The following is a 13,524-nucleotide window of genomic DNA, read 5'->3' as shown; positions in this document are numbered from 1 at the left end:
TGAATGATCAGTTTAAATATGATTTCAACTAATTTGTAAAATATGTTGAATACTTGTTAAAGAAATGTAAATGTACATTGCAATTGTAAAGGAAAGACAGATGTAAAAAAGTATCAAACATGAAAGTTAAATTCTTAAAACATCTTCCATTTAATCTGTTCCAGTCATATCATTATCTTTATTTTATGGTGACTTACTTGTTGTAAATGTCCTAGGAGTTGTAGTTGGACAAACTGTAAAATCTAAAAAAAGAAAACAGTAAACTGTCAACAAATATTTAGCCAAAGCAGATCATGTTAGGCTTAGAAGGATTATTATTATTTACAGATTTCAAAAAAAAAAAAAATAAGCCAACGGTCTTGTTAGATCAAAAATTTTGTCCTTTAAGTTTTTAGAGGAAAATCTTTTTTTTGATGATTTAACGTTGCAAAATAGGTTTTGTATAGATGTAAAAATATCTACATCTTTGTCCAAAACTGTTTACAGCAACGTTTATAAACGTAATTTGCCATAATTAAATAAAAATATTGGTACAATTAGCACAATAAATCTAATTCAAACTTCTTACTGTGTTGAACCAGAGAGTGGCAGAAGTTTCTGTCAGAAGGAATGGCGTTGATGCATCCACATGAGTCTGCAGAGATCTGGTCACATGCTCCATACATAAGACACTGGTCACATGACCACCGATACTGGTCCTCACAAATGCACTGGTGACCATCTCTGATTGGAGAACAAACTGCAGAGAAATGTGGAGGACATCTGCATGATCCAAGAAACTTTTTTGAAATTGTTGCAAACATGAAAGAACTTCAGTTTAGTCATTTGTATCTGTTGAACTAAACTACAAGAAATAAAAACCACTTAACATGTTGACACAAATCCTTGACTATTCCTTCATTCTGTCATTAGATTTACCTGTAGAAATATTGGCCTGATTGATCTGAGTGTCTCCACTGATGCTGAGCGGGTAACTGATGTTTCCCAGAATGCTTCTCATCGTGTTGATTGCTGTCAATAATGTGGTGTTCAGCTCAACAGATAAAAGGTATTTATAAACAGGTGGAGGTACTGTGGGAACACAATCAAAGATACTTATTGGAAACATGCAGCAGTTTATAAAGAGGTTACAATACATTCTGTTTTCAAATGTTGAGTAATGAAGGGATCTTCCAGTTTTCAGTTACCGGTCATAGATGTGGTCACGCCAGGCGTAGTTGTAAATATTTCAGTGGTAAAAGGAGGAGAATCTAAAGACAGAAACATGCTTAATTGATTGATTGATTTCAAACATTGTAGTCAAAGTAATACAGAATTCACACAGATTTATCAAACTAATTACAGCAATGATGAAATGCATGGATTAAAAATACAAAGACACACTTAAGTCACATTTGCTTAATTCAGTGCTTCTCAATTATTTCTTGCCAGGCCCCCCCTAGGAAAAAGAAAATGTTTCGCGCCCCCCCAGACCTTCCCCCACCCCCACCCCCACACACTCACTCGTGCGGTGACGATATATTAGGTTAGTATCTATACAAAGTATAGTAATATCTATACAAAGTATAGTAGTATCTATACAAAGTGTAAATATACCTACAATTGTATCTTCTAACAATAACAAAAGAAAAAAATATATAAATCCACTTTCAACAAATATTAACTTTATTTAGCTACACAAAAACCCTGTTATAGTCTAAAACAGAAAAGTAGCTTAAAGTGCCTGAAATAAAAAAAAATCTGTCATTCCTCATTTAAACTAGAAACATTTGACCAACCGAACCATTTGAATAAATGAAGCGTTAAAGTTTTTTAGTCTGAAGAAATAGGTAAAAAACATTGTGCTGATTTTTTTTAAATGATGGATTGTTTATTTATGATCTCATAAAGTGCAGCTGTTTTCCTGCATTACCTGCTGTCTTTACGACAAATACTGACACCAACTAAACGACAGGCAGACAAAGAATGCATTTATGGAAAATAAAGGCACGTCATCAAAATGTCCACAATCGTTCATAAAGACTGACATTATTAGCATGAGCTGAGGAATCTAAAGGCATGCCATGATCCATGTGTTGCGTAATCGAGGCAGGGCTTGCAGTGCCCCGCTTCACCTGGCAGACTGAGCCCACCACCCCTCCCCTTTCGTTTTCCCACACGCAGCCGCACGTATGACAGATTTGGTTTGAATCATTCAGTTACCTGTCATCATTGTTGTCACGTCAGGCGTTGTTGTAACTATTTTAGTAGTAACTGACGGAGAAACACAAGAAATGGAAAGACAATAACAAAACCTAATTGTGACTTTTTTTATCATAGTGCAGACAAATCAAAATGAATGATTAGTTTAAATATGATTTCAACTAATTTGTAAAATATGCTGAATACTTCTGAAAGAAATGTAAATGTACATTGCAATTGTAAAGGAAAGACAGATGTAAAAAAGTATCAAACATGAAAGTTAAATTCTTAAAACATCTTCCGTTTAATCTGTTCCAGTCATATTATTATCATTATTTTATGGTGACTTACATGTTGAAAATGTGCTAGGAGTTGTAGTTGGACAAACTGTAAAATCTAAAAAAAGGAAACAGTAAACTGTCAACAAATATTTAGCCAAAGCAGATCATGTTAGGCTTAGAAGAATTATTATTATTTACAGATTTAAAAAAAAAAAAAAAATAAGCCAACGGTCTTGTTAGATTAAACAAAAATTTTGTCCTTTAAGTTTTTAGAGGAAAATCTTTTTTTTGATGATTTAACGTTGCAAAATAGGTTTTGTATAGATGTAAAAATATCTAGATCTTTGACCAAAACTGTTTACAGCAACGTTTATAAACGTAATTTGCCATAATTAAATAAAAATATTGGTACAATTAGCACAATAAATCTAATTCAAACTTCTTACTGTGTTGAACCAGAGAGTGGCAGAAGTTTCTGTCAGAAGGAATGGCGTTGATGCATCCACATGAGTCTGCAGAGATCTGGTCACATGCTCCATACATAAGACACTGGTCACATGACCACCGATACTGGTCCTCACAAATGCACTGGTAACCATCTCTGATTGGAGAACAGACTGCAGAGAAATGTGGAGGACATCTGCATGATCCAAGAAACTTTTTTGAAATTGTTGCAAACATGAAAGAACTTCAGTTTAGTCATTTGTATCTGTTGAACTAAACTACAAGAAATAAAAACCACTTAACATGTTGACACAAATCCTTGACTATTCCTTCATTCTGTCATTAGATTTACCTGTAGAAATATTGGCCTGATTGATCTGAGTGTCTCCATTGATGCTGAGCGGGTAACTGATGTTTCCCAGAATGCTCCTCATCGTGTTGATTGCTGTCAATAATGTGGTGTTCAGCTCAACAGATAAAAGGTATTTATAAACAGGTGGAGGTACTGTGGGAACACAATCAAAGATACTTATTGGAAACATGCAGCAGTTTATAAAGAGGTTACAATACATTCTGTTTTCAAATGTTGAGTAATGAAGGGATCTTCCAGTTTTCAGTTACCGGTCATAGATGTGGTCACGCCAGGCGTAGTTGTAAATATTTCAGTGGTAAAAGGAGGAGAATCTAAAGACAGAAACATGCTTAATTGATTGATTGATTTCAAGCATTGTAGTCAAAGTAATACAGAATTCACACAGATTTATCAAACTAATTACAGCAATGATGAAATGCATGGATTAAAAATACAAAGACACACTTAAGTCACATTTGCTTAATTCAGTGCTTCTCAATTATTTCTTGCCAGGCCCCCCCTAGGAAAAAGAAAATGTTTCGCGCCCCCCCAGACCTTCCCCCACCCCCACCCCCACACACTCACTCGTGCGGTGACGATATATTAGGTTAGTATCTATACAAAGTATAGTAATATATCTATACAAAGTATAGTAGTATCTATACAAAGTGTAAATATACCTACAATTGTATCTTCTAACAATAACAAAAGAAAAAAATATATAAATCCACTTTCAACAAATATTAACTTTATTTAGCTACACAGAAACCCTGTTATAGTCTAAAACAGAAAAGTAGCTTAAAGTGCCTGAAATAAAAAAAAATCTGTCATTCCTCATTTAAACTAGAAACATTTGACCAACTGAACCATTTGAATAAATGAAGCGTTAAAGTTTTTTAGTCTGAAAAAATAGGGAAAAAACATTGTGCTGATTTTTTTTTTTAAATGATGGATTGTTTATTTATGATCTCATAAAGTGCAGCTGTTTTCCTGCATTACCTGCTGTCTTTACGTCAAATACTGACACCAACTAAACGACAGGCAGACAAAGAATGCATTTATGGAAAATAAAGGCACGTCATCAAAATGTCCACAATCGTTCATAAAGACTGACATTATTAGCATGAGCTGAGGAATCTAAAGGCATGCCATGATCCATGTGTTGCGTAATCGAGGCAGGGCTTGCAGTGCCCCGCTTCACCTGGCAGACTGAGCCCATCACCCCTCCCCTTTCGTTTTCCCACACGCAGCCGCACGTATGACAGATTTGGTTTGAATCATTCAGTTACCTGTCATCATTGTTGTCACGTCAGGCGTTGTTGTAACTATTTTAGTAGTAACTGACGGAGAAACACAAGAAATGGAAAGACAATAACAAAACCTAATTGTGACTTTTTTTATCATAGTGCAGACAAATCAAAATGAATGATTAGTTTAAATATGATTTCAACTAATTTGTAAAATATGCTGAATACTTCTGAAAGAAATGTAAATGTACATTGCAATTGTAAAGGAAAGACAGATGTAAAAAAGTATCAAACATGAAAGTTAAATTCTTAAAACATCTTCCGTTTAATCTGTTCCAGTCATATTATTATCATTATTTTATGGTGACTTACTTGTTGAAAATGTCCTAGGAGTTGTAGTTGGACAAACTGTAAAATCTAAAAAAAGGAAACAGTAAACTGTCAACAAATATTTAGCCAAAGCAGATCATGTTAGGCTTAGAAGAATTATTATTATTTACAGATTTAAAAAAAAAAAAAAAATAAGCCAACGGTCTTGTTAGATTAAACAAAAATTTTGTCCTTTAAGTTTTTAGAGGAAAATCTTTTTTTTGATGATTTAACGTTGCAAAATAGGTTTTGTATAGATGTAAAAATATCTAGATCTTTGACCAAAACTGTTTACAGCAACGTTTATAAACGTAATTTGCCATAATTAAATAAAAATATTGGTACAATTAGCACAATAAATCTAATTCAAACTTCTTACTGTGTTGATAAAGAGAGTGGCAGAAGTTTCTGTCAGAAGGAATGGCGTTGATGCATCCACATGAATCTGCAGAGATCTGGTCACATGCTCCATACATAAGACACTGGTCACATGACCACCGATACTGGTCCTCACAAATGCACTGGTAACCATCTCTGATTGGAGAACAAACTGCAGACAAATGTGGAGGACATCAGCATGATCCAAGAAACTTTTTTGAAATTGTTGCAAACATGAAAGAACTTCAGTTTAGTCATTTGTATCTGTTGAACTAAACTACAAGAAATAAAAACCACTTAACATGTTGACACAAATCCTTGACTATTCCTTCATTCTGTCATTAGATTTACCTGTAGAAATATTGGCCTGATTGATCTGAGTGTCTCCACTGATGCTGAGCGGGTAACTGATGTTTCCCAGAATGCTTCTCATCGTGTTGATTGCTGTCAATAATGTGGTGTTCAGCTCAACAGATAAAAGGTATTTATAAACAGGTGGAGGTACTGTGGGAACACAATCAAAGATACTTATTGGAAACATGCAGCAGTTTATAAAGAGGTTACAATACATTCTGTTTTCAAATGTTGAGTAATGAAGGGATCTTCCAGTTTTCAGTTACCGGTCATAGATGTGGTCACGCCAGGCATAGTTGTAAATATTTCAGTGGTAAAAGGAGGAGAATCTAAAGACAGAAACATGCTTAATTGATTGATTGATTTCAAGCATTGTAGTCAAAGTAATACAGAATTCACACAGATTTATCAAACTAATTACAGCAATGATGAAATGCATGGATTAAAAATACAAAGACACACTTAAGTCACATTTGCTTAATTCAGTGCTTCTCAATTATTTCTTGCCAGGCCCCCCCTAGGAAAAAGAAAATGTTTCGCGCCCCCCCAGACCTTCCCCCACCCCCACCCCCACACACTCACTCGTGCGGTGACGATATATTAGGTTAGTATCTATACAAAGTATAGTAATATCTATACAAAGTATAGTAGTATCTATACAAAGTGTAAATATACCTACAATTGTATCTTCTAACAATAACAAAAGAAAAAAATATATAAATCCACTTTCAACAAATATTAACTTTATTTAGCTACACAGAAACCCTGTTATAGTCTAAAACAGAAAAGTAGCTTAAAGTGCCTGAAATAAAAAAAAATCTGTCATTCCTCATTTAAACTAGAAACATTTGACCAACTGAACCATTTGAATAAATGAAGCGTTAAAGTTTTTTAGTCTGAAAAAATAGGGAAAAAACATTGTGCTGATTTTTTTTTTTTAAATGATGGATTGTTTATTTATGATCTCATAAAGTGCAGCTGTTTTCCTGCATTACCTGCTGTCTTTACGTCAAATACTGACACCAACTAAACGACAGGCAGACAAAGAATGCATTTATGGAAAATAAAGGCACGTCATCAAAATGTCATCAATAGTTCATAAAAAATGACATTATTAGCATGAGCTGAGGAATCTAAAGGCATGCCATGATCCATGTGTTGCGTAATCGAGGCAGGGCTTGCAGTGCCCCGCTTCACCTGGCAGACTGAGCCCATCACCCCTCCCCTTTCGTTTTCCCACACGCAGCCGCACGTATGACAGATTTGGTTTGAATCATTCAGTTACCTGTCATCATTGTTGTCACGTCAGGCGTTGTTGTAACTATTTTAGTAGTAACTGACGGAGAAACACAAGAAATGGAAAGACAATAACAAAACCTAATTGTGACTTTTTTTATCATAGTGCAGACAAATCAAAATGAATGATCAGTTTAAATATGATTTCAACTAATTTATAAAATATGTTGAATACTTGTTAAAGAAATGTAAATGTACATTGCAATTGTAAAGGAAAGACAGATGTAAAAAAGTATCAAACATGAAAGTTAAATTCTTAAAACATCTTCCATTTAATCTGTTCCAGTCATATCATTATCTTTATTTTATGGTGACTTACTTGTTGAAAATGTCCTAGGAGTTGTAGTTGGACAAACTGTAAAATCTAAAAAAAGGAAACAGTAAACTGTCAACAAATATTTAGCCAAAGCAGATCATGTTAGGCTTAGAAGGATTATTATTATTTACAGATTTCAAAAAAAAAAAAAATAAGCCAACGGTCTTGTTAGATTAAACAAAAATTTTGTCCTTTAAGTTTTTAGAGGAAAATCTTTTTTTTGATGATTTAACGTTGCAAAATAGGTTTTGTATAGATGTAAAAATATCTACATCTTTGACTAAAACTGTTTACAGCAACGTTTATAAACGTAATTTGCCATAATTAAATAAAAATATTGGTACAATTAGCACAATAAATCTAATTCAAACTTCTTACTGTGTTGAACCAGAGACTGGCAGAAGTTTCTGTCAGAAGGAATGGCGTTGATGCATCCACATGAGTCTGCAGAGATCTGGTCACATGCTCCATACATCAGACACTGGTCACATGACCACCGATACTGGTCCTCACAAATGCACTGGTGACCATCTCTGATTGGAGAACAAACTGCAGACAAATGTGGAGGACATCAGCATGATCCAAGAAACTTTTTTGAAATTGTTGCAAACATGAAAGAACTTCAGTTTAGTCATTTGTATCTGTTGAACTAAACTACAAGAAATAAAAACCACTTAACATGTTGACACAAATCCTTGACTATTCCTTCATTCTGTCATTAGATTTACCTGTAGAAATGTTGGCCTGATTGATCTGAGTGTCTCCATTGATGCTGAGCGGGTAACTGATGTTTCCCAGAATGCTTCTCATCGTGTTGATTGCTGTCAATAATGTGGTGTTCAGCTCAACAGAAATCACATATGTATTAGCAGTTTGTGGAGCTTCAGAAAAAAAAAGATAAAGCAGGCTGGTTAGACACAGTTGTCTGGTAAAGAATATTTTTACTGTATATGATTTGTCTTCTTGGTTTTATAGATGTTACTACCTGTTACAGATGTGGTCACATCTGGTGTAGTTGTTAAGTTTTTAGTGGCAGCAGAGGAAAACTCTAAAACATGAAACACATTGAGAAAAAAACAAATTTTATTCAAAGTGAACATATTTGGGGTGTCTAGTAAATATTTAAGATAAACGTTAGATGTTTCAGCCGAGGGTCAATCAAGTTTTAATGGAAATATGTGACATCCATTAAAACTTTGAAGTAATAAAGGTTTTATTCTTTAGGTACCCGTAACAGATGTGGTCACATCTGGCGTAGTTGAAAATGTTTCAGTGGTAACAGGAGGAGAATCTAAAAACACACCATTACAGAGAAAAACTTTACAGTAAAATTGAACTTTTGATAAACTTGGTTTTTGAAAAGTAACTTCAGTATCAAAACAACTTTGAATTTTTAATAATTTGAACAAAATATAAAAAAAGAAAACACAAGAAAAATAAATTTCTTTAAGTTAATATGGAGAATCACAAAAAGACCAACTCTAAGCTGTTACAGTCATATCATTATCATTATTTTTATGGTGACTTACTTGTTGTAAATGTGCCAGGAGTTGTAGTTGGACAAACTGTAAAATCTAAAGAAAGAAGAAAACAGTAAACTGTCAACAAATATTTAGCCCAGTTTTTTTCAACCTTTTTTGAGCCACGGCACACTTTAACCTTGACAAAAATCCGGCGGCACACCAGCATTCATAAAAAAAAAGAAAAAAAAGAAAAGCTCATAGTCTATATTGATCTACAGCCCATCTGGGATCTCAAATGCATTTTTGTGATAATTGTTGCAGAAAAAGCTGGAAGTTGCAGCTGTTTTTTTTTCTAAAAGATGTATTAAAAGTTAGGTTAAAAGATTCAAAAACTGTTTGATGTGTGTTCGTTGTTTTAAGACATTAAGAGGAAAGAGTCGTTGTACGCTAAGACAGTCACTTTAACCCAATGCATCATGGGAGATGTAGTCCGAAAATCCGCCGACCATAGACAGACAAGCGTCTCTGAGCTTCATTGTTTTGTTCACTTGTTCCACGGTCTGATACCGGATTCTGTGGAAAGCTAAAGACGAGCTTTAGCTGGTATTATTGTTTGAACTGAGCGACTTTTTGAGCTAAATTGAAACAGGGAAGTGAAAACTTTAACTACTTTTGATTGGTCAGACTGATGACATGTGATCAAGCCTTCAAGAATGATTGGTGGAGACAGTTAAAGGGGCGGGACTTTTCCGCAAACAGCTTTAGATGCAGCTAAATCGCAGTACCATCATTCTTATCAAAATGTCTTAAATAGAATCAAGTTAACAAAGAAAAAATAATTTTATGATCTTTTATATTCCTAACTACTCAGTGTTTTATCAAGGGCCTGTTTGGATGAACAAAGAGCTGGGGGGTATTCCAGAAAGCAGGTTATGCTAGCTCCCACGATAAGTTTGAGGCTAAGGAAGTTGATAACCTCAGCTTTCGGTTCCAGAAAGTGAGGTATGTTTCAGGGTAGGTCAAGTTACCCTGGCAACTCATGCTCTGAACATAACCTGGTCCGGAGCAGGTTTAGTTGAAGCTTAGTTTGTTTACAGCGAGGAAAGGCAAGGCAACGCAAGTTTATTGTATAGCACAATTCGTACACAAAGTAATTCAAGGTGCTTCACAAAACAGAAAAATGCATTAAAATCACAATACATCATAGAAATAATCAATGTAAAATTTACTTTAAAAGAAAAGAAAAAAAATTGGAAAATTGATTTAAAAATAAAGGAAGGAAAAATGCAGATAGGACCTTTCAGTCATATACACAGCTAAACAGAAATGTTTTAAGTCTAGATTTGAACATGAACACAGAAGAGGCCTGTTTTACGACTTCAGCGAGGCTGTTCCAGATTTTAGCTGCAGAATATTGAAACGCTGATTCCCCTTGTTTAGTTCTGACTCTGGGAATCAACAGGAGGCCGGTCCCTGAGGTCCTCAGAGCTCAGGGGCCGGCCAGCTTTCGGTTCCAGAAATGGAGGTATGTTTCAGGGTAGGTCAAGTTACCCTGGCAACTCATGCTCTGAACATAACCTGGTCCGGAGCAGGTTTAGTTGAAGCTTAGTTTGTTTACAGCGAGGTGAAGCACCATGGCGTGTCCATTTGAAGATGATTTAGTGGATGAAGAAGCTCAGATAATACTTTTTCCAACATGAGAGGATGATAAGACCACGTATGGATGTTGTAAAGATAAACATTTTTACTTTGATCCAACTTAATTATTTGCTTCAGTTAAGATAAATCTTTTTTTTTTAGGTCACCTTAAAAATAACACGTAGTTTTCAGACAATTATTTTCCTTTCATTCAAATTAATTCAATTAAGTAGGTGTAACTTTGGTGCTGCTGTGAGATCGGCACCGCAAGGGATTCTGGGATATTCTTCCCTTTGCCTGTCTGGACTGATTTGGGTTTAAGTGTGGGTTTTTGACCAAATGTGTTTAGTTGTTTAGCTGTTTTACTGTGTTTTGCCGAGTTATTTTGTCCTACTATGCTCATGTCTCTGCACCATGAGTGAGAGTGAAGGAGAGGATGATGAGTTTATCTAGCACCCCTACCACCATGTATTGCAATCACAATGTTGGAAAATTCTTTAATGAATTTTTGCACTCCGTTCATTTTTTCCAGTCCTTTTTATTGTTATAAAATGAGCATATCTGCCGGCTCAAACTTAGACATATGAGAGTTCAAGAAATATAAGTAATTAAGATGGAAAAAAGATTAATGGAGTAATGGGAAATTTAGTTAGATTTATACGTAAATTTCAGTTGTATAAACAATTGTGGAGTTTTATAGACGTAAGAAATTAGGTTGAATACATTTAAATAAATTATTTGTTACTAATAGAAGAAATTTATTTAAGTTTATGTATGTTTATATATATATATATATATATATATATATATATATATATATATATATATATATATATATATATATACAGTAAACCCTTGTTTTTCGCGTGGGTTACGTTCCAGAAAGAACCCGTGATAGGCAAAATCCGTGAAGTAGAAACCTCTATTTTTTTTAACAATTATTATACAATTAAATACTCTGTTATACATAGAAAATAAAGAACAAACCATTTTACAGGCTCAAGCATTTGTTTCACAAATCAAAGTACTTTAGAAACGTTTTTTTTTTTCAACAAATAACTTCTTTACTGTCAAATAATAATTTGAATCATCGATGTAAACAGAAGGCTTCAAATCGCGGAGATTAGCCCCGCCCACCGCGACCCGAGAGTAATTGAATTAAACGGGAGAAAATTTAAAATGATCATGAAAAAAATACAAAGTACAAACGGACAAATAGTGGCTCAGGTGTATTTCAATGCTCTTCAGTCTGAGAAGCTGCAGTGTTTTCTCCTTCTCAAGCCCGCGGTGCAGCTGTGTGTGTTTGTTCAGGATAAGAACATAGTGATTGACAGTTGGTGTTGCTCTTTTTCTATGGGTCTTAGAGAAACTTGAAATTGCAAGATGATTTGGATGTACGTAATTTGGAAAGCTGATTTACGTACGTGTACATTACATTAAACTGCAACATTATTGACGCACAGGTAGAGAAGAAGGGAGTGACTTTTTTAGCCAATCAGAATGCAGAACACAATGCATGATGCAAATCCGTGAAGTAGCGAAACCGTGAAAAGTAAACCGCGTTATAGCAAGGGATCACTGTATATGTATGTAAATATATATATATATATATATATATATATATATATATATATATATATATATATATATATATATATATATATATATATATGCGTCACAGGGAAAATGGAAACAAGATCAGAAACTTTGTCTGTTATTTTTCTCGAAGCAGAAACTCACTTCCGTCTCAAGTGTCCCACTTTCTTTTTTTTTTCTCCACGCGTTTCCATGGTGACTCCAGAAATCGGCGATCTATTGAGATGTCTTTATGTACCTGCTGTGCACGAGCATTAACCCAGGGTTACCAAGTCGAGCGTAATTACGCCAACTCATATCCGGTCTTTTGGAACCGACATACCCAGAGTAAGCAAGTTCAGGCGGATTTCAGCCAGAGTTCAGGCTTAAAGTCAGGCTAGTTTAAACATGCTTCCTGGAATACCCCCCTGATATCCTGGAGATGGGAAATGTTTTTAAATCAGTTAATGAAGGCAATTTCCCACGGCACACTAGTGTGCCGCGGCACATTGGTTGAAAAACACTGATTTAACGAAGGCAGATCATATTAGGCTTAGAAGACTTATTATTGTTTGTAGTTTTCCACAAACAGAAAAAAAGAAAAGTTAGCCATAGGTCCTATTAAGTTAAACAAAAATTCCCTCCTTTGTCAAGTTTTAATGAGGAACATCTTTTTCTTGATGATTTATTCACGCAAAATAGGTTTTGTATGGATGTAACAATATCTTCATTTTTGTCCAAAACTGTTAACAGCAAAGATTATAAACGTAATTAGCCATGATTAAATTAAAATATTGGTACAAGAAGCAAAATAAATCCTATTCAAACTTCTTACTGTGTTGATCCAGAGACTGGCAGAAGTTTCTGTCAGAAGGAATGGCGTTGATGCATCCACATGAGCCTGCAGAGATCTGGTCACATGCTCCATACATCAGACACTGGTCACATGACCACCGATACTGGTCCTCACAAATGCACTGGTAACCATCTCTGATTGGAGAACAAACTGCAGACAAATGTGGAGGACATCAGCATGATCCAAGAAACTTTTTTGAAATTGTTGCAAACATGAAAGAACTTCAGTTTAGTCATTTGTATCTGTTGAACTAAAATACAAGAAATAAAAAACGCCGAACATGTTGACACAAATCCTTGACTATTCCTTCATTCTGTCATTAGATTTACCTGTAGAAATGTTGGCCTGATTGATCTGAGTGTCTCCATTGATGCTGAGCGGGTAACTGATGTTTCCCAGAATGCTTCTCATTGTGTTGATTGCTGTCAATAATGTGGTGTTCAGCTCAACAGAAATCACATATGTATTAGCAGTTTGTGGAGCTTCAGAAAAAAAAGATAAAGCAGGCTGGTTAGACACAGTTGTCTGGTAAAGAATATTTTTATTGTATATGATTTGTCTTCTTGGTTTTATAGATGTTACTACCTGTTACAGATGTGGTCAAATCTGGTGTAGTTGTTAAGATTTTAGTGGCAGCAGAGGAAAACTCTAAAACATGAAACACATTGAGAAAAAAACGAATTTTATTCAAAGTGAACATATTTGGAGTGTCTAGTAAATATTATTTAAGATAAACGTTAGATGTTTCAGCCGAGGGTCAATCAAGTTTTAATG

At 34.7% G+C, this 13,524-nt stretch overlaps 1 protein-coding gene and 2 long non-coding RNA genes across 3 annotated transcripts; all 3 read right to left on the bottom strand.

Moving 5' to 3' along the window:
- Window positions 1-949: 949 nt before the first annotated feature.
- Window positions 950-2,256, bottom strand: LOC144990112 (uncharacterized). The gene is made up of 3 exons (XR_013654055.1): window positions 2,203-2,256; window positions 1,188-1,250; window positions 950-1,071 (listed from the first exon to the last, which is right to left on the bottom strand). It is a non-coding gene; the product is annotated as an uncharacterized LOC144990112 (long non-coding RNA).
- A 1,018-nt stretch (window positions 2,257-3,274) lies between these two features.
- On the bottom strand, window positions 3,275-4,601 carry LOC144990113 (uncharacterized). Its single transcript, XR_013654056.1, has 3 exons — window positions 4,548-4,601; window positions 3,528-3,590; window positions 3,275-3,411 (listed from the first exon to the last, which is right to left on the bottom strand). It is a non-coding gene; the product is annotated as an uncharacterized LOC144990113 (long non-coding RNA).
- Window positions 4,602-5,495: 894 nt separating this feature from the next.
- Window positions 5,496-7,773, bottom strand: LOC144990110 (uncharacterized). The gene is made up of 5 exons (XM_078942702.1): window positions 7,597-7,773; window positions 7,222-7,266; window positions 6,892-6,942; window positions 5,873-5,935; window positions 5,496-5,756 (listed from the first exon to the last, which is right to left on the bottom strand). Exons 1-5 carry the CDS (start codon window positions 7,691-7,693, stop codon window positions 5,575-5,577), a joined length of 438 nt encoding a protein of 145 aa, XP_078798828.1. The 5' UTR covers window positions 7,694-7,773; the 3' UTR covers window positions 5,496-5,574.
- Window positions 7,774-13,524: the final 5,751 nt, after the last annotated feature.

Source organism: Oryzias latipes, chromosome 24 (genome assembly GCF_053564925.1).
Source record: "Oryzias latipes strain Hd-rR chromosome 24, Olatipes_Hd-rR_3.1".
NCBI lineage: Eukaryota > Metazoa > Chordata > Actinopteri > Beloniformes > Adrianichthyidae > Oryzias > Oryzias latipes.
Note: the sequence above shows the minus strand (reverse complement) of the source record. Positions and strands in the feature narration are given on the sequence as shown.